Source organism: Habropoda laboriosa, unplaced genomic scaffold (genome assembly GCF_001263275.1).
Source record: "Habropoda laboriosa isolate 0110345459 unplaced genomic scaffold, ASM126327v1 scaffold101, whole genome shotgun sequence".
Lineage (NCBI taxonomy): Eukaryota > Metazoa > Arthropoda > Insecta > Hymenoptera > Apidae > Habropoda > Habropoda laboriosa.
Window position 1 is genome coordinate 912,158 of NW_017100207.1, and position 20,058 is coordinate 932,215.

The 20,058-nt window shown below is 45.5% G+C and overlaps 3 protein-coding genes across 4 annotated transcripts in view; 1 reads left to right on the forward strand and 2 right to left on the reverse strand.

Moving 5' to 3' along the window:
• LOC108570613 (dynein assembly factor 1, axonemal homolog) overlaps window positions 1-9,351 on the reverse strand; it is a 40,557-nt gene extending 31,206 nt beyond the window's left edge. The window contains exons 1-2 of the mRNA XM_017932497.1: window positions 9,237-9,351; window positions 7,771-7,943 (exon numbers count right to left, since the gene is read on the reverse strand). Of these exons, the coding sequence (XP_017787986.1) occupies window positions 7,771-7,943; window positions 9,237-9,351 (288 nt within the window). The remainder of the gene's footprint in view (window positions 1-7,770; window positions 7,944-9,236) is intronic.
• A 27-nt stretch (window positions 9,352-9,378) lies between these two features.
• LOC108570614 (cytochrome P450 307a1-like) lies at window positions 9,379-10,655 on the forward strand. Its single transcript, XM_017932498.1, has 2 exons — window positions 9,379-10,228; window positions 10,327-10,655. Exons 1-2 carry the CDS (start codon window positions 9,379-9,381, stop codon window positions 10,653-10,655), a joined length of 1,179 nt encoding a protein of 392 aa, XP_017787987.1.
• A 2,007-nt stretch (window positions 10,656-12,662) lies between these two features.
• Window positions 12,663-19,680, reverse strand: LOC108570618 (facilitated trehalose transporter Tret1-2 homolog). Of its 2 annotated transcripts, none has more exons than XM_017932501.1 (7): window positions 19,259-19,680; window positions 18,892-19,130; window positions 18,518-18,736; window positions 17,985-18,041; window positions 15,171-15,306; window positions 14,736-15,055; window positions 12,663-14,435 (listed from the first exon to the last, which is right to left on the reverse strand). In XM_017932501.1, the coding sequence occupies exons 3-7, from the start codon at window positions 18,578-18,580 to the stop codon at window positions 13,488-13,490; spliced, it is 1,524 nt and encodes a 507-aa protein (XP_017787990.1). In that variant the 5' UTR covers window positions 18,581-18,736; window positions 18,892-19,130; window positions 19,259-19,680; the 3' UTR covers window positions 12,663-13,487. The 2 variants fall into 2 exon arrangements, with proteins under 2 accessions (XP_017787990.1, XP_017787991.1); XM_017932502.1 differs by having other exon boundaries at window positions 18,892-19,154.
• Between the last annotated feature and the right edge of the window lie 378 nt (window positions 19,681-20,058).

Consider the following 20,058-nt stretch of genomic DNA (forward strand, 5'->3'; position numbering starts at 1 on the left):
TCTCTCTCTCTCTCTCTCTCTCTCTCTCGATATTTTTACTATTATCATCGTTGAAAATATTATCTACGCGAGACTGTAGTCTTTTTGAAGAGTAGCAGCATGTGCTACTTATACGGTTAATAAATCAGCACTTCCGGCAGTCTTCTTCGTCTTTTTCCCCGGAGTTTCCGGCAAATCTACCGTATGCTCGTAACATTATTACAGTTTGGCGAGCACACGGGTTGTTACGTGTGAGTAGAAATGAAAGGAGAGACAGTGAAGAAGATTGATAAATAACTTTCATCGTTTGTGAAAAAAATACGGTCTCATAGGTGGCTCGAAGTGAGTTGAATTGAAAGTCGAACACCTTCTTCAACGTCAAGACGTGTCCTCCGAAAACGAAGGGTCCATATCGGTCACGTGAATCAGCAGGATCGCATCCTGAAGCCTGACGAGCAGAAGGATGCGAATTATGGTGGGGACGATGCATACACACAGGCAGGAAAGATGCATGGACTACTTTTTACCGTTGTCACTTTTTCTTGCTCTCAATTTTACCGATTCCCTCCTGAGCCTGGGCGAGCTCGAGTCTCCGTTATGGACGATGCTAATTTCCGATCTAGAACCAAATACCTCTGCGTCTTCTTCACGCTTGCAGAACCACAAAAAAAAAAAACCACCAAGCTAACTATGAAATTAAACACACTCTTCGTTTCTTTTCTCCCGCGAAATCTTCCTTATCAGCGCCCCGAAATAAAAATCCAACACCACAGTGGATTATTCCGTGAAAAAAGAAAAAACAGAACTACGTTTAAGATCCCCGTGAGAATGTAAATTTGATTTCCACGTTAAAATCGAAAGAAACGAGAATCGAGTGATATCCCGGCAATTGATCGTTGAATCGAAACGATCGATCCGAACGATATGTAAATACGATTCTTTGATTCGACTGTAATGCACAATTCTGATTGATAGAAAAGGTTTATACATGGATGTTGGTGAATAGCAATGTAGCTCAACTAGCTGTTTCCTACGGTCGGCAGAGATGGAATGATTTCAAGGGAGAGGCGAATCACGGCAACCTCGATAGATCCTAATGATCGATTTTAGCGGTGCAAACTTGATTCTCGTAGACTCAGGCCGGCGCCGTGTTACGCAACGTTCCAATTACACGCTCGCTGTGAAATGTGGAAGACTTCCTGTATCCCGGTCGCGAGACAGAAAAAACTTTTACCTTCGATCGACATTAGCATGGCTCGCGTATACCCGTAACCATCCATAGATCCGCATAAAAGCACCGCGATGCAATGTATGATAGAATTGATAACGGTCGAGCAGCTCCATAAATGTATCTGTCGCGAATTTTGCAAGCGTGTATTTCCACCGTTCCGTGCCTCTGCTCTCGTTCACGTCCATTATGCGTTATGCATGCCGCTTCTCAATGGAAAATTATTTATTATTTGTCGTAATCTTCCTGTCGATTCCCATCGGTTTATCCTTGCAACGAAATCCTGCCTTCGGAATCCTTCTGGCTCGACGACAATTTCTCACAGAAACAATTCCCCGTGTGAAAAGATACAACGAAATTTATGAAAAAAATTTGGGTCGATAGGAGCATTCGAGGGATAATTGTCTGGTATGAAAAATTGAATGGAATAGAATATATGGAAAATTATGGGCGATATGGTTAAATTTCATTCAGTATGCGCTCATGTATAAATCGGTCCTGACCGTTAGAGCGTAATGCACGACCGCTACATGCAGATCAACGTCACCGGGACGCGCTCTTTCTCGATGCATCAGAGAAGGGATAAAGAGGAGGCGGGAGGGGGACAGGCCGTTACATTTTCAATAATTTCTTACATAACTCGTAACCCCATAGCCGGAACCAGGTTCTATCCAGGACAGTGGAATATTCCTGAGCTTTTCGGCTGCTCGCTCTTTCCAGAGACTTCTCACGATCACCTGTTTCACTATGGACGTACTGTTTAACATACAAATTTCGCAACATTTCAACTTTAGACGTTTATTTTAATTCGATCCTCGAAGCGATCTTTAATTTCTTCTTTTCCTTTCTCTCGTTCTTTTTTTTTTTCCTTTTAATTCGTTTCTGCCTGTTTAATTCAGAGTATCCGTGGGAGCTTATCGGACCTCGAAATGTATTGAAATGTTTCTAATTTCTTGCCGGCGGGAGGAACCTTGAGAAAAGGACGAGGGCAGAGCTTCATGGTCTAACGCGAAACAGAGGAATATCGTCGTTCTGTCGAGATTTTTATTCATCGCTAATCCAGGCAACCTTGATTTTCGGCACAACCTTCTTGCCTTCGATACCAACGAACACGAATATCAAGCAGCAGCTTTATCTTGGCGATCTATCTATGGCAGCTTCGACGGTGCCATCATTCGTATTGTTCCAAAAATAAACCTCCACTGTGATCTCCAATTTTTTTTTTCCACCGCGTAAATTCAGCTACGTTTTCGGTGGAAACACCGCGAACAGTTTTCATTAGGGACAATTTCTGGGTAACCCGTACCTTCCGATATAACACTTCTGGACGAATTGGAAGGTTTAATTGCGATTCAGGCGCCGTTGCTGAAAGGCACGAAGAAAAGTGTGTCACCGAGCCGCCTTCTTGCCTGTCTCACTTTCTTCGGATTCACTCTTCTTTCGAGAACAATCGATCACCGTTTCATCAGCGCTGCCGTATCTCGTAAACATCGTTCAATTCGTCGGAGCAACAATTTCGCCTTTCGGCTCGACTAGAAGGGAGGAAGGAGAGAATGGAAAACACGAGGATGAAGGATCTTAAGAGGTGGATTTATTAAGTGCTCGATCGTAAATCGGTGAAAATAAAACCTGCTCGTTCGACGATGCAAAGTATCGGATGGTAAGGATAAGCGAAGACATCCGGTATCGTTTCATTGTTGAACACGAACCGGAGCCTTGATTTTGGTTCGACGGGGGACCTTCGCGTCGAGTCTGGCCGGTTCCCGATATCCGTCGAACGGATCGAATCGATCGGTCTCACCTCTCAACCCTCTCTCCCTCCCCCTTGCCACGGCTCGTCGTCGATTCGCGGACACGCCGCGATCTTGAAATTCCGCGAGCCCAAGGTGCCTCGGCACCGCTGCGTGGGATCAAGATCGAGCCAAGATCGCGAGAAAACATGGCCGGATTCGCAGAACACGCCAGGCGATTCCATTTAACTCGAGCGAGCCACGTGGATCGATCTTTCCTTCGCACGAAATCCAATCGTTCTTTCTTCGAACTCTCGCGGTTTATTGTATTTTTCAACAGTGGATGAGGAGTTTTGAAGATTCTCAATGAAATTTTCTTTTTCGTTAAAAGGCTTACGAGGAACGTTTTTCTTTTTTTCACGAGGTTCGTATAGATACTTTTGTCGTTGGCTATACGAGAAATTTCGAGGGCTCGACGAATCAGTGTTTACACCGAGAAACGTAGCTCGCGTGACTCGAGGTATTTTAATAGACGATAGCAGCGGGGCAATTTTATTTCGCGTGCGCCCGCAAACTACGGCCATCTTGCTCGTCAGATCCTTCCATCAGCATCCATTTCCTTTAACATCGTATACTCTAGAAACCATCGGTAACACCGACGAAAAAATTGTCTAAAAATTCTCCCCTCCCCCAAAAAAGAACACGTCGTTCAGCCGAAAAATCAAGGATTATTCGTACCGGTGTAGAGAACAAATTGGGACTGTTGAACGAGAGGGAAGCTTTCATCCTCCTCTGAGCACCCATCGAAAGCGAAATGAAAAATTCCCCGCGGTTCGGAGCGGGGAGGAGGCCGGACAAAAAGGAGCTTCGGGTCGCGCAGGAGAGACCGAGAGCTTTCCCGTTATGCGCCTCCTCTCTAAGCTGATTTCGAGCTGCCGGCCAGAGGCCGGTACCGCTAGCTTCCCAGAAATCGACGGCTCGATAATGCCTCTCGATACGGATGAAGCAATTTCCTACGCGCACCGCGTGAGAGGGGAAAAAAAGGCTGCCCCGTGAGAGACTCGAGGGGTGGGGAATCATCGGTGATCATGGCTGTAAGAGGGGGCAAGTGGAGACGCACATACAGGGAACACACTGGTGTTCCCTGCTCATGTTTTATTCAAAACGAATTCGAAGTGTACTCTTCATCGCGTGCTTCCTCCAGTGTGTTCCCTGCTCATGTTTTATTCAAAACGAATTCGAAGTGTACTCTTCATCGCGTGCTTCCTCATCGTCACCGATGACACGCCCGATGTCCTTCTCTTATCCGAGAGCTTTCAGGGCTGTCTTTACCCCTCTCCCGTTTTCCGTGTCGTTGGAACAGGCGCGAAAAGCTTCCTACGTACAGTTTAGGGCACCCTTTTTCGGGATCTTCCACACTCGGAATATTTCTCGGAGAAAGACTGCGGAACTTTTTTGGGAATTTTGTGATTTGCATTGAAATTGTTAGAATTGTTGGTTACGCGTGTTCGATGGAGGAGTGTTGGTTCGATAATTCGCAGATTACCGAGTCTATTTTCGGAAGGCCAGGAGTTTCAAGGTAACCTTCTGGATAAAAAAACGACGAGTCACTCGTATTTTGTCAGCTTCTCCCTGTCCGTGATAATTTATAGCATTTTGTTTTTCTTTTATATTCATCACTGAAAGTTTTACCAGGCGTGGAAGGATTAGAGAATTATTCGATTTTTTTTCTTTTATCGAGCGTGTCGTTTCTCGAACTTTGTCCCTACACCGCGGTTTAACAGAATTTGCGAATTTCGATAAATGGACGGAAGGTTATTTGACAATTCGAGAGATTCCGACGAAAGTTCTCGAGCAGCTGCAAAGTGGATCAGGTAAATTGTGCGTTGGAGATAATTGCGTCTGACTTAAATTCGATTCTACTGAACTGACCTACTATGATCGCCGCGTTCGATGTTGACGCGCGACTTTTACGAATGCCTCTCGAAAATGCTAGACGATCGAGAAACTGGTAGACCTTTCCAGCAAAGGAACGTCCGTTTCCCATCGACGACTTGATTTTTATTTTGTTGAAATAATCATTCCTAGATTTGTCTACTCTTTAAATCGAAGAAGAGATTTGTATCGATGAATTGTAAAAGATTGAAACATATTGTAAAAACGAATAATTCAGCTGACTGGCGATCGGATCTGATATCCTCGCTCGTTGCAAATTGGGACTAATTTTTTGAAAACCACACACACCGTAATTTCCTGCCCGAAACGTTACAGGACACAAATCGAATGTATCTCTAACCCGAACGATTATTATTCTGATCTGTATCGGGTCGATGGTATCGGCGTGAGCACACATTTCCTCAAGCATTGTGAAAAAGTTTTTTTTACTATTTACGTCACGAGTGTCATTCATTGTTTCGATCTCCGTTCTGCGGTTGCATCACGGTGGAAACATCAGTGAAAGCGTTCTTTTTCATCCTTCCTTTTTATTTTTTTACCGTCCGGACTACTACGTCTGCGGTCATGCTCGTGACGGAATTGCATAACTTCCATTCAACATCCTACAGAATGAATTTCCAATTCAAGAACCCGATCGATTCCCTCGCGATCGGAAGTAGCAGGATAAGCCTCTCCGTCTCGATTCGCGCGAAATTCGCGAACGTAAACACGGTGTACAATTTCGACAAGCTTGCGTTCCACGATGTACGAAAGCAGAGCCCTCGGCCAATCTGTAATCGTGTTTCAATAAAGGAAAAAATTCTCCGTGTCGCGATTTGCGGAATATTTCCTCCGGAAGAAAGGGAGAAAGCGAGATGGGGGGGGGGGGGCAAACAAAGTAACGAACATACGTCGAACTTGGAACGGAAGAAACAGAAAAGGAAAGAAAAATTCACTTTTCCAATCGGTGAAAAATTCAAGGCTCCGCCATTTTGCCAAGCTCGTGTACACGTTCCTCTCTCTCCCTCGACTCACACCCCACTGTTGGTCCCCTTAAACGGCTAACGAGAAGCCACACGGAGCCCGCGTCCCTCTTCTCCTCTCTCTCTCTTTCTCTCTCCTCCCGCGGGAAAAACACGAAGGGCCCGGTTGTCTGTGAGCATCGGTGAATCCCGAATCGATAAAACGTCAAGTACGTCGAAATAAGTGCGGAATAAGAGCCCCAGGATGGGAGAGACAACGTTTGTAGCCGGTCTCACGAGGTGCACGTTCGACTGGAGTGGCGCACCACCTTGCTTCGCTGCCAGAAAACCCGATGGCACCTTAAGGAGAGAAGTCAAGGGCATGAAGCGTCCCTTCGTTGGCCAGTCTGGCCCAGGCTGGGCCCTACTTGGACCCCACCACTCCACCTCTACGTGCCCCACCCCCTCCCCCGTGCCTCATCTTCCTCTTCCTCTCTTGTACGTCTCTCGTAGGAATCCCCCTGCCTATACTCCTCTCCAGCCCCCTTCACCTTTCTGGATTCTCCCCTGCCTCCACCCGCCCCTCCCCCTCTCACCCCTCTCTCTCTCTCTCTCTCCCTCCCTCCCTCCCTCCTCCTCCTTCCCCTCTTCTTCTTCTTCTCTCACCAAGTCGGTGTATACCTTCTATCATCCTTCCGCGCTCCCTCCACCACCTCTTTTGCCAGCCCTTCTTCTCTTCGTCGGGCTCTCCCGTTTCCACACAAACTCACGCACGCGACGGAACATACGCGTAGAGAGGTATGGTTGGATAAGTATTGGAGACTTCTCCTCGGTTGCTTTCTTGAAATTCGTCTCTCTACCAGGCAGTAGCGAGCTGCGAGTCAAGCAACGCATCGCGGCTTCTGTGTATATACACACCACACTTACGACAGAGTACGACAGAGAGACCAACCTCCTCCCCCTTCTGTTGCTTGCCATCGTCGTCTCAGAACACGAATCCATATGTATGGGGTTGTGGCGCACAGGCGATATACAGGCGACGCGAATGTGCTGACTACATTAGTGCTTCAGAGAGTATATAAGATAGCCGGTCAACCATCCTATCCCCACAGACCGAGCCAGATCGGCAGACCGTTCACAGACGGACCAACGAACCGATCTTATTGACGACACACATAGAGAGAGAGAGAGAGAGAGAGAGAGAGAGAGAGACCGCACGAGACACAGCAATCGTAAAGATTTATTTTCGTTTCACCGAACAATCGACGCGAACTGAATTTTTCAGGGGGTTAGAATCTCCGTTAACGATTGTTCTTTTCACGATCTGTCACTCGTAAACACCAACGTACCGGACGAGTACCGCATGTATTCGGATCCAGTTCGATTTCGTGCCGAGGAGAAAGTGACTTTTGTCTGACTCTACCTTCTCCGTTTTCTTCTCTCGTCACGTTGAAAAATTCTCCTTTTTTCATTTTCCTTCTTCTTCTTGTTCGGAAGACACTGTTCGCTCGAGTGATTTCTCACCTCTGAGAAGATATCGAACGTGATATCTGACGAAAGGGAGAGAGAGAGAGAGAGAGAGAGAGAGAGAGACCAGGTATCGTAGGTCGTGGTACCACATCGAATCTCCAATATTCTGTACGGGTGAGACCAGACGTTTCGTGAGTGCATCCAAGAAAGAGAGAGAGAGAGAGACAAGGTCGAGAAGATGATCCCTCTGACAGCCACCACGTGCTTCCTAATCGCTATCACCTTCCTGGCGCTCGCCCTGATCCTGCTGGATCATCTGAGATCCAAGAAGACCACGAAGAATATCGTTGTCGACGGTGACGACGAGCATATCCTGCCAGAACCACCTGGACCGAAACCATGGCCGATTCTTGGATCGCTTCATATCCTGGGACGCTACGACGTGCCCTACAAAGCTTTCGCTGACCTTGTTAGGGACTTCGACTGTCAGGTGATCAAGCTCAGGATGGGATCCATGCCGTGTGTGGTCGTGAACGGGCTGGAGAACATCAAAGAGGTGCTGACCATCAAGGGACACCACTTCGACTCCAGGCCAAACTTCGCCAGATATCATCTGCTCTTCGGTGGAAACAAGGAGAACTGTAAGAGAATTTTCTTTCCTCGTTTGCCGTTTTAACGTAGACGTAGATCATAACACCACTCGTTTCACGATCGAAATGTCATCCAATTTCCAAAACGTTTAACAACACCGACATCGCGAACAATTTTTCGTTGAAATCGAATTGATAATTAATTCGACAATCCGGAGAAACTCTCCGAAAAAGAAAAGCTTCTCCGCCGTCCCGCTTTTAATTATTCAAAACATGGTGTGTCCCGCGCCGCGGTTACGTAACAACGCTGTTCCAACACTGGAACCTTCGAACGAGTCCCGAAATTCTCGCTATTCTGGTTGGGCAAAGATTTGGAAAACGATTTACACGGGGCGATCGGTATGAGTCAGTGTGAAAATTGAATTCGTCGACACCTCGTCACGGCTGCTGAAAACTCGTTCCCCATGCTAACGACCTTGCCGTCGTACGCGACACGTGAGCAGCCGGCCCACACACCCGTAGCCGCGTTTATTTTTCGCGTGGCTCGTGCTTTCGTTTCGTCCCGGGGAACACACGCCGAAACTCGTGCTAAGGTCAACCCAGAAGCGGTACCAAGTGCAGCCCGGAAAGGTCACGGTACCACTTTCACGCGTTCCCCTGGCTCACCTGGCTCAGCCGGCAAACAGGATCAAGGCTGATCCACCGCAGGCGATTCCGAGGGATTCTCCTTCTCTCTTTCTCCCTCTTTCGCTTCCTCCGCGTCTTAGATCTTGTTCCCCGGTGTTTTTGCAACGAACTCTGTAAAAAGTACCGTGCAACATTCGGAAAATTCATTGAAAATGTTGAAATAAGAAACTTCTTGCAGTTTTCTGGAAGGATTTAGCGAATCAATTGAAATTACCGTAGAGAATTTTTCACGTGTTAGTTTGTTCGTTTGAAAGTTGGAAAATTCAGGATCTGTTGCTTATAAGGGAGCATAACCGAGCGGTATCCTGTAGAGGCGCGAGAAACCAGGTCACTTCCTATTCCGATCCGCCTCGCGGCCGCTTCGATTTCAAATCGAATCGATCGCTCGCGCGCCGATGAATCGTTTTCTGCCGAGTACGCGTGTTGTATTTCCGCGTGTGCGTTCCCCTAACTAGAAATACGCGTCGACGAATATTTCTCGTTTCTGCCATTTCGCTTGACGACGATATTTCGAAACGCTACGTGCGTCATCGCGTCGACGAAATGCCATTCGAAGGTCAAGGTTAATGTCATTGCATTTATTTTACCAATACTTACGTTAACGGGAGTATCGCTGAAAATTCGCTGAATAACAGCGATCGGTGGCTATTTGTACCTGTCGGTGAATAAGTCGTCGAGGAAATTTTCGTATTTCCTGGTTTCCGAGCTGAAATTTCCTCGTTGCGGCTGAACTTAGAACATCTATCTCTAGATTCCGCTTGTTGGAACATTCGGTGATTCGTACGAGGGGAAAAAACATGTCAATCGTTCGAATCGCGACAACTTATCGAGAATCTTCTTCCTCCTATGTTGCAGCTCTCGCGTTCTGCAACTGGTCAGAGGTGCAAAAGAACCGCAGGGAGATGCTCAGGGCGCACACGTTCCCCCGCGCCTTCTCCAGCCGTTTCAACCAGCTGAACGACATAATCGGCGATGAAATGAACGTCCTCGTCAACCACCTGGCCTCCCTGTCCAACACCAACGTGCACGCGAAACCGCTGATCCTTCATTCCTGCGCGAACATCTTCATCACGTATCTCTGCTCGAAGAATTTCCCACTGGACCACAGTGGTTTCCGCAACATGGTCGGGAACTTCGACAAAGTGTTCTTCGAGGTGAACCAAGGCTACGCTGCCGACTTCCTGCCATTCCTGATGCCTCTTCATCACAGAAACATGGCCAGAATGGCGCACTGGAGCCACGCGATCCGCAAATTCGTCGTGAAGAACGTCATCTCGGAACGATCGGACAACTGGAACGGTGTCGTGCCTGAGAAAGATTACTTGGACTGTTTGATCAACCATCTGAAAACTGGAACCGAGCCACAGGTGTCCTGGAACACTACGCTGTTCGTGATGGAAGACATAATCGGAGGACACTCAGCTATCGGAAATCTCTTGGTCAAGGTTCTGGGGTTCCTTACCACGAGACCTCACGTGCAGAAGCGTGCTCAAGAGGAGATCGATGCTATCGGTCTGGCTGGGAGTTTCGTGGGTTTGGAGTACAGAAGATCCTTGCCTTACGTTGAAGCCATCATCCTAGAAACCATCAGGATAATCGCCAGTCCAATTGTTCCTCACGTAGCCAATCAAGACAGCTCCATTGCTGGTAGGTTTAATTATTCAAGCTGAAAAATCTATTCTCCGGAAGATCCTTGGTTCTCCTTCGAGCAAATCTAATCGAACGTTCTATTCTCCTCTCTTCAGGTTACAGAATCAAGAAAGACACCTTCATCTTTCTCAACAACTACGAACTGAACATGTCCAAGGATCTCTGGACCGCTCCAGAGGAATTCATACCTGACAGATTCGTGCAGAACGGCAGGCTACTCAAACCGGAACACTTCTTACCTTTCGGTGGTGGTCGAAGATCCTGCATGGGCTACAAACTCGTTCAATACCTGAGCTTCGCCATCCTTGCCACGTTGTTGAAGAACTTCACGATAAAGGCTCTGCCGAACGAGGATTACACGATTCCGATCGGGAATCTTGCTCTACCCGAGATGACGTTTAACGTTCGATTCGAACGACGGTAGGGCTGAAGTCGTACGAATAGGTTAGCCCTGAAGGGAAAGGGCTGACTCGATGGCTGACTGATGAGTTGCTGCAACGAAGGCTTCCGAGCTTAACAGCTTAAAGATCTTAAAGAGCAACCGTGCGACACGGATGGCGTTGAAGATCCGCGAGATCAGGAAGGAGCTTCACGGAAATATTAAGGAGCAACGAGCTGAACAGAGGCTTCTGACGTTTTAGACAAAGCTTTACAGGAGCTCGAGTTGTGTCTATTGGCCAGGACGAGTTTACTCGACCTTCGTCGGCAACGAGAGCTTTACTGACATTACTAGATGGTTAAGGTAGCAAATTATTGATCGTCCGCCGACGTGTGGAACTCTCCCCTACCCCTCTGCCCCCCTATGAAAGGCGATCAGCCGCGATATCAGGAGAGAAAACTTGGACTGAAACGAAGAGGACTGAGCCCGACGGGATGCTGCATGGGAACACTGTTGTTTTAGCGGGCAATCTTAGGTAAAATTGGTGACAAGTAAATTTTTCCACCCACTTTCTCGCGACAATCGAACTTGTACTTTTAACGCTGTATACGAACAAAGTGTATCTTCTTATTTAAAGAAACGTATTCGAGGAAAAAGTTAAGTTCGTATTTCCAAAAAAAAAGAGAAGATACCTGATCGAACGACAGTCGCCAAATAGACGAGAACTACATGTTCCCTAGAAATCGATCCGTAGATCAACACTTTTACTCACTTTATATGACTTTCTTTTCTCCTGTCTCCCTTCTTCGATCACGCTTGGCATCGTATCGATCGATTACAAGGGAACACGATGAATCGGCCGGGTGATTCACGAGGATCCACGGATCAGAAATCGCCGAGTGGCGCGGATTTTCTGTTGATCCGTACGATCACGTAGCCGACTGTCGTCCGATAGCCGCTCGTTTGAAAGACGAGACGCGAGAACGTGACGAGGTTTAAGCGACGGAGAAGACGAGACGATTTCGATCGCGATCGTATTTAAAAAACGAACGAAACACCTCGCGCCCCTCCGAATTATGCGTTGACGTAATGTCCATCGTTTTGCTCTACTCGAAACTACTCGAACAGTACATCCGACGACAGTTCGATCCGATCGTTTCGCCCGATTCCCCGCGATTTCCTGGAACTGGGAACAAGTATTACAAAGTTCATTCGTATGGGAACCATGACCAATTCAGCCTTTCTATTCTCTCTTTCGTTCTGTCATTCTAAACGTTCCAAAAGATCAATGTAACCCTTTAACAGTTAACAAATTAACGATAACCTCGAATTTTCGCTTGTCTTTTCTTTATTTAGAATTAAATGTTAAAGGGTTATTGCTATACTAGCTAACTGGTCACGGTTTGCATTCTCCCATTTCTTCCGAAAGATCGTGCAGAGATCGGTGATGAAATTTGTCAGAATTTCTCGACCAATGTTCGACCAGCACAATATTCGATTGTTCTCCTCTTTTCTTTTATCGGCCGTAGAAGAACTATTCTGTTTCTTTGTCGCACCGCAGCGTACAACATGCTAATTCTTCTTAATCTCGTTTCCCGAAACAAACATCGACGCGCGTTCCTTTCTTTTCCTCTTTTGAACTTCTCATCTATCTCCTTCGTCCCGTGTTTCCTTCTCCTTCTAGGTTCAAATTGACAAAATCGTCCGCGCCACCGTCGTTCTTGCGAAAATTGATAAAAACGAAAGCAGGAAAGAACTATGTGAAACGACGGTGGACAGTGGTCGTTCGTAATAAGAAATGGGAAATGGTAGAGAACGAACGAGTTCGAGTAAGACGAGAAATCGACTTTTGGTTTTTTTCTTTTTTTTCTTTTTTTTTTTTTACTGTAATATCAATTTATTACACGACTGAGCGACCTTTTTCTTTAGAAGAGAGTCGATTTCTCGCGAGTGGATCCTCGCGAATGATAATTTATTTTCCGCTATCGAAGCATCGATTCTTAACTATTATCAGTAGTTAGAGTTACATCATCCTGTCCCTTTATCATCACATTCTCCAACACACACACGCACACACACCCCGAAACACTTTCCCTCGTTTTCTCATGCTTCCACATCCACGTACGTTATTTTGTGTTTGTTATTTAATTATCGTGATTGTTACGACATTTGTTAATTTATTATTTAAGATTTTAATAATAAAAGTGATAAACGAGATTATTTGACATGCCTCTATTACCAGTCTCTAATTACAGATGTCAGACAAGTGTCGGCAGTCGTGTCGATCGCCCTTGACGTTTCTTATCGTTCGTTTAGCGCCGCTATCAACTGCAGCTTTATTGTCGTAGCTCGGTGTCTGTCTCGTGTCAGAAGCGTGCAAACAACAATAGGAAAACGACACCGCATCTGCGATCGTTTGCAGAGCAATTAGACGATTCGGTACGAGGCTGTGACTAGAAAGGAAAAATCGGTCGTGTAAAGTGCCAATAATTCTCTTCAACGTCTACGAGAGTTTATTCAGAAATTGGAAAATGGGCAAGCGTTACGTCGTACCGATCACACTTTTACCCAATGAACACATATTTTTGATACAAGCTAGCGGTAGAAAAATGTACTCTTCTGGTGTTTCCACAGTAATGCTTCTTAAATTACGTTAAAGTTAAAGGAACACGAATCGCAGGCGACGAGTAAATCAGCTTCATTGGTTAATGATCAGTTTTAAGTAGCGAAGCTTAGAAAAATGAACATGTTCGCGTCCAAGTTAATCACAATCTCACTTCTTCCATCGATTCACCTTAATTTACTAACAGTAACGAGTATATTTAAGCAACGTTTCCAGTCTTCCAAACAGAATCAACCTGTTCTTCCTCAATTCCATTACACTCCATCAGGAACGTCCCTCAAACCCATCACCATCTTCTCCTCCTGCAGGTCAAGGACGACCTTCTTCTTCGAAAACATGTCCTCGATTTCCCTCAGCGTCTTCCCCTTAGTCTCGGGCAGCAGAAAAGCCACGAACAAGGTACCCAGCAACGACATCACCGTGAAAAATATGAAAACACCGTGTCTGCCCATCGAACTCTCCATGTCTGGGTAAGTCTTCACGGTGATCGAGCTGAAGATGTAGCTGATACAGGTGGTCAAGCCTGTCAGCACCTCTTTCACCTTCGTAGGATACACTTCGCCGACCATGGCAAACGGTATCACCAGAAATCCCAGCGTACTGGCGAAAATGTACATTAGAACGCATATGATAGGTATCAAACCTCCGTCGTTTATCTCCACGTAGCCTTTGTCCTTCATCAACAGATACGCGGACAATATTCCCATGAAGATCGTCATTCCGGAGCCGGAAACAATCGAAGGAATCCTTCTTCCGAACGTTCCAGACACCCATGCTACCAATATCGTGCCTAGGAACCTGGTTAACCCTATTAGTACCGCTCCGAAGTACGGATTTATCGTGATTCCAGCACTCTGTATGATATCCACCGCGTAATAGACCACGACAAATATACCGGAGAACTGTTGGAAGAAGAAATAGCCGAGCATGATGGTGAACGGTATCAGAGCGTTCCTTTTTAGCATGTGTCCCAGTAGATTCCGTTTCTTTCGCTGAGGACGTGGTTTCAGTTCTTGGCAGAGTTGTTGAGTGGGTGCAGCCTCTTTCGGAATCCCGTGGAATTTTTTCAAGATTTGTAACGCCTCCTCTAGACGTCCTCTGTCACGCAGCCAGATCGGGGATTCCGGGACGACGGCTAGAGTGAGGACGATCGAGATCAGGGGAAACAGGGCGCACATCAGAGCCACCGTTCGCCAGTTGTCCTTTTGGAAAGAAAGATCGTTAGGTTGATGGAGTGTGACAGGTGAGTGTGGGGAATTTTGCACACTTTTTGCATCGGGGCAAACTTTAGATAGTAGATCTCTTTTCCAATCTATACCATCTCTTTTCTAATTAAAAAAAGGGTTACTTTCAAGTGTGCAAGTATACACACTCGGTGAGTATAGAGCGATAGTTAGAAATTTTCCAGGCTTTTTGTCTCGTGACAAACTTTTCTCACATGTTTCCCCTAATTTCAACTGTATCCTCCTCCTCGAGTAGACAGAAATATAAGCATCGCTCACCTTGAAGGTATACCCGAAAACGTAAACGATCAAGACACCAATGGCGATGGCCACGCTGGTCCAAGTGACCATCGTCGATCTCCATTTAGGAGATGCGACTTCCGCGCTGTAAACAGTCGCCGGTACGGAGGCTGTGCCGGTCGCGATTCCGGAAATGATTCTTCCAACAAGAATCTGTTCGTACGTCCCGGCGAGATAAATGACGAGCCAGCCAACGATGGACACGATGGACGTTATCAAGAGACTCAGTTTTCTTCCGCGTCTCATGGTGTAACTGGAGACCATGCAACCAAGTGGAATCCCCAACGCTGTGGCCGTGGCTGTGGATTAATCGGATCCGTTAATTACGAAAGCCGTAGTACAATCTGTTTGAAATTTTGGAATACATTTCAAAATAGCTCTCTAATTTTCTCATTTATGCAGAATATCACCGACCGATCCAATTTCCTTGGAACTTGTCGATCTTCACGTCACTCGTGGGAGACATCAACGGTCCCAAAGCTACTGCGCTGTAACCAAAAGCCATGGATGGTCCCAGAACAGAGGAATTGGCGCACAACGACATCAGTATCTGGAAGAAACGTTTGATCGGTAGTCTAGCTTGTCGAATTACAACATTTCGATCTATCCACGCATTTCAAGTTGGAGAAATAGCGTTTCGCGGCGTTACAAAGTGTGTTTTGACTCGCAACGTGTCGATAAATTACATCGTACTTAAAATCCTTGACGAGATGACAGTCCATTAGCTATCCTGAAACGTGTTTATGTCGCGTTACATAAAACTTGCCTCTCTAATTGAACAATGCACTTCTCTAAACTCGTTATTATAATACCTGATTACCGAACGAAACATCGATCGAACATAATTATCACGTTTGTTGCACTACCAATTACAATCGATTTACAGCATCGACGACATAACGTCGATCGTTATTTCACCGGATAAAAGTGGAAACTCGTGATTGATGAAACTGACCGGCGCTGATATCGTTTCCGATGGATTCTACTCACGATAATGCGGATCATCGATAAGAAGGAAACTACACTTTTATTCAGATAAAGTGAATTTGGATTAACTTAATGTTAGTTTTGGATTTAGATAGGATTTCCCGGTAATCTCGCTTCCCTGTCTTTTAATTCCACAGAAAAAAAAAAAAAAAAAAAAAAAAAATCGATTTTATCAGATTTGTTAGAAATCATAAAAACCGAGAGAAACGCGTTCTTTTGGAATTGTCCGCGAGTGAGTCGAAATAAAGGACGAACCGTGTAAATGGGCAGGCAGAGGACGAAATGGTGCGTTAGACAAGGTAAAAACGAGTCAATTGAGGGGATTCTTTTCCGAAAGCAACCCTACGCTATCGTAGCAGGCCGCCTCTTCTGTGACCAATATCGAAAACCGGTTTCTACAAGAAGATTCATCGAGAAGAAGACGAGTACGACAACCACCGGTGGAATAATTAAATTAAGCCTTGAAGTGTCACCAGAAGGTTTACGTAAAGTTGCGTTTAACGTTCGATAATATCACGGTATTTTCAGTTACGCAAATCTTTCTAATAATCGTTAGTAATTCAATACATCTGTCTAACTATACGGTTGCGCTTTTCAATGTCGAAAAATCCATGGAACTTATGCAATTGATAGAGTAACTCGGCAAGTGCATAAAATTTCTTCTATCGATTTCTACCTGTACGGAAGAATCTCTCTCTCTCTCTGTTATCCGAGTGGAAAAATTGAACCATTTTCCTTAATTAAATCTCACCTCCCAATTTTTTCTTATTGTCCGACAATTTCGTAACTAAGGCGACACTACGGTGCTGGTGCAAGATATTTCGATACCACCACGAGGTCATCGATGATTAATTTCACATCGAAACGCGTGCGTCACGATAATGTCGCGAAAGAAAGAGAAAAAAGGAAAGGTTGCGCCGGCTAGCGGCAAGCGTTAAGCATCCCATGTAATTTATTACGGAGATAACAGGCCAGCCATCGGAATTTTTTACGTAAGCCACAAGAGAATCACAGAGCTCGATTCTCTTTCTATAGTTTCACGCTGTACGTTGAGATTTCTCAAATTCCTCTTCATCCGCACACTTCTCTTCTGTTCGACGCTCGCAAGGAAAACTCCGCCGAGATCAGTTTCCAACTTTGAAACGTCGAAAAATCGTGAGAACGAGATCGTTCTTATTAAGGAAAAATCGTGAGAAAGATTAAGCCAACGATAAGCTCGATCGATCGCGAATTAATGAATTCTATGAATTATTAATCCAGCATCGAACGGATAAACATGAAATGTTGCTGTCGATATGCAAACTCTTTGAACTTGTGCATACTCATTTTTCTCCCTGCTCGAGATCCTTAATTAAGCGATATTTCCTGGTAGCGTAATCTATAAGCGATTATTGTCTGGTAATCGACGTTCGTAAATCACCTCGCAGTATTAGCTTCGCTTGAAATTCTGCATTTTAGCACCGCTTTAAATAGATAACAGCTGCTGCCTCGGATTGTCGCGGAAGAAGCTACGCTTATCTTCCTCGTTTAAGAATAATTAATGGCGAAAATACCACAGACATTTTTCATCGAATTATCTACAAATTCTACGAGTTGAATTGCATTTCTTAAATCCGACCATTTTGCATTCGTATCAAAGATCACGGTCGTTGAAAGAAAACAGTCTGATCCAGCAAGCATGGCGTTATGTCACGGCAACATTTGTAGTAACGTAAAGCTCTGGTGATAAAAAAGCGTCTCTCTCTCTCTCTCTCGAGAAGTGACTCATTAAACAGAGAGGATCGCTGATACCGCGAAAACGAAATTATCAGCTTGACAAAATAAACCCAACACGCGCATTATCATCGTGCCACAATTATTGTCGTTTTCCAATAAATACACTCCCGACACGTGTCAACGACTTCTGCTGTTTTCGACAAACACGAGAATCAGTCGCGCGAAAAAATGAGATTCACTCTCCGCTGATAATTCCTGGAACTTTTGGTGACACCGGCGATCTTTCCGCTATTATCGTTAATTCGTGATTACATATTCCGTTAGAAATAGACCTGTTTTCTCGTAGAGGGAGCGTGATTTATTCGCGTGGAAATCGCGAGTGTGCAATTGCGACTCGGGGACCGTGTGTTAGTTGAATCACGCCGTCAAAACGACGTTTTGTCGTTTCAAAGTCGGCGTTAATTCGCCGATTTCTCGACGAGATATCGTTAATTGTTGATTTTCTGGACGAAAGTAATATTCTACCTGGTACACGACACCTTTTCTCTCCCGTTCCTTCGTCGCAACTGGATCCAGATCCATCTGTGTGATAGAAAAAAACGAAGATTATTAGCTTCGATTCGTTGCATATATGTATTTTCGTGTAATCGTATTTATCGTTATTTTTTTCTCTCCTTGCGTCACGATAACATCAAGTTTGCGTAATGGACTTGAAGTCCACTCGAAGATGAACGTTCCGATCTTATTTGCCTTGTCCGAACGTCGGCGAAGTGTTAAGTAGTCGATGAAACGACATTTCGCGACGATAAGTCGTAAATCGGCGTTGAAGAAAGCTCGCAGAGGAAAATTTTTTATTGTTTCGTCCGATACAATCACTCGATTATTGATAGATTTTAGCAAAGTAGAGTGTTTCGAGGTAACTCCCACGTGGTGCTAAGTATTACAACGCAAACTGATTAGCATCGTTACACAGTAATTTGCCTAAGTGGAGAACGCGGTTCGATAAGGCGATAAAAAGGTGCTCGTTATGAAAATACTTTTCGGATAAGAAAAATTACCTTGATCTCCGAGTGTCCCTCCACGTGTCCATTTACGCCGTTTATTCCGCTGGGCGTACTCATTTTGCCCTGTTTTTGTAGCGAGCCCTTGTTATCCTATCCTTCGATACATCGCTTTATCCAAATTTCTTGTTTACGCCCTGCTCGCTTCGTTTTTCACCGATAAAACGAGTCTACGTTCGATAATTAACGTGAAATTATCTCGACACGTCTCGAAAGCTGGACAGAAAAAATCGATATGAGATATTGCGTTAAGTACAAGTTGATCGATCGACGATCTTCGCTTATTTTCGTCTGAGTGAAACGACAAAGTACGATGGACAGCCAGTTAAATCGAACTAGTTAAATCGCCAGTTAAATAGAAGACAATTTACCTTCGAAAGGAGGATTACAAAATCTCCAAAGTTTCGTCCTCGTCCAGGAAATCGTCGGTGAGAAACACCTCCCGCGTAGCCAGAAAGAAAGTCATCAGCGAAAAGTCCCCGAAGCAGACCAGCAAAACTTTCTTCCACAGTAAACAATTCACTCTCCTCCAGCTGAAGAAACTTGTGCTCTCAATTTCCTCCGGCACTTCCCATAAATTCATCTCCCCTCCCGTCGATCTTCGATCGTTCTAAAAATTTCCATCTATCGATAGCTGGTTTTTCCAGGAAAGAAGAGGAAAGAAGAAGAAATACGAACGACACAATTGACAAAGTGGACTTCTGTGCAGGAAAAATGAAATTTCGTGCGAAACTTTACCTATCGGGACGATATCTCATGAATTCTGTCGATTCCCTTTCACTGTGCCGGCGGTCTCTCAATTTCCCAACGTTTTCCCAACGCTTCGAACACACGGTTGATTCGTTCTCTTTTCTATCGGCGGTGAGTAAACTTGCGGAGTCTGTTGGAAAACAAGGTAGAATCGTTCCCCGCAGGAGATTTTCCAGGTTCGGAGAAAACAGTTTCCGCGAAGGGTGGAGAAGCTGGTGGAACTCTCGTCTAAGGGGAGAAGAAAGGTTGGTCGCGTGCAGTTGCAGCCGAGTGGACAGCCACACGGAGACTCGTTATTCACTGAATGCAGGAACGGGTTTTATCTGGTGGCCACGAGCGACGACGCGGAGTTTCTTCGTTCCCGATCGCGTCGAGGAACCATTCACATCCGCGGCCGCGTTTGTCGGCACGCGTTCACGCGGAAACATATATGCCCCTGCCCGAGTCGATTCGAGGAGATAAAGGAACCGATTGCGCAACGCCAATCTCCGCTTCCAAGTATCGCCGTAGAGTGAATCGTCGCGGAGATATAGACGTCGGTGGATGGAGCGTGGGAGAAGCTGTGGGTGCTATGTTCGCGGTGGGTGAAGTGTGTGTGTGAGGTGTTTGATGTTGAGAGAATGGTGGAATTAGATGTTTAGATGGGAGTGTCGAGTGAGTTTGATTGAGATTTTTTTTCGGTGAATAGTGTTTTGGAGAAGTTGTATGACGTGTGTTTGATGTTGTTTGATGTTAAGAGAATGGTAGAATTAGAAGTTTAGATGAGAGAATTGGGTGAGTTTGATAGA

Bases quoted from the DNA above. Each gene is read 5' to 3' on its own strand.
- LOC108570614 (XM_017932498.1), top strand. From the start codon at position 9,379: ATGTCAATCGTTCGAATCGCGACAACTTATCGAGAATCTTCTTCCTCC. The intron at 10,229-10,326 runs GTAGGTTTAATT...TCCTCTCTTCAG, and splicing joins TCAAGACAGCTCCATTGCTG to GTTACAGAATCAAGAAAGAC.
- LOC108570618 (XM_017932501.1), bottom strand. From the start codon at position 18,580: ATGAGTACGCCCAGCGGAATAAACGGCGTAAATGGACACGTGGAGGGA. The intron at 18,042-18,517 runs GTAATTTTTCTT...TCTATCACACAG, and splicing joins AGGGACACTCGGAGATCAAG to ATGGATCTGGATCCAGTTGC. The intron at 15,056-15,170 runs GTCGGTGATATT...ATTAATCCACAG, and splicing joins GTTCCAAGGAAATTGGATCG to CCACGGCCACAGCGTTGGGG.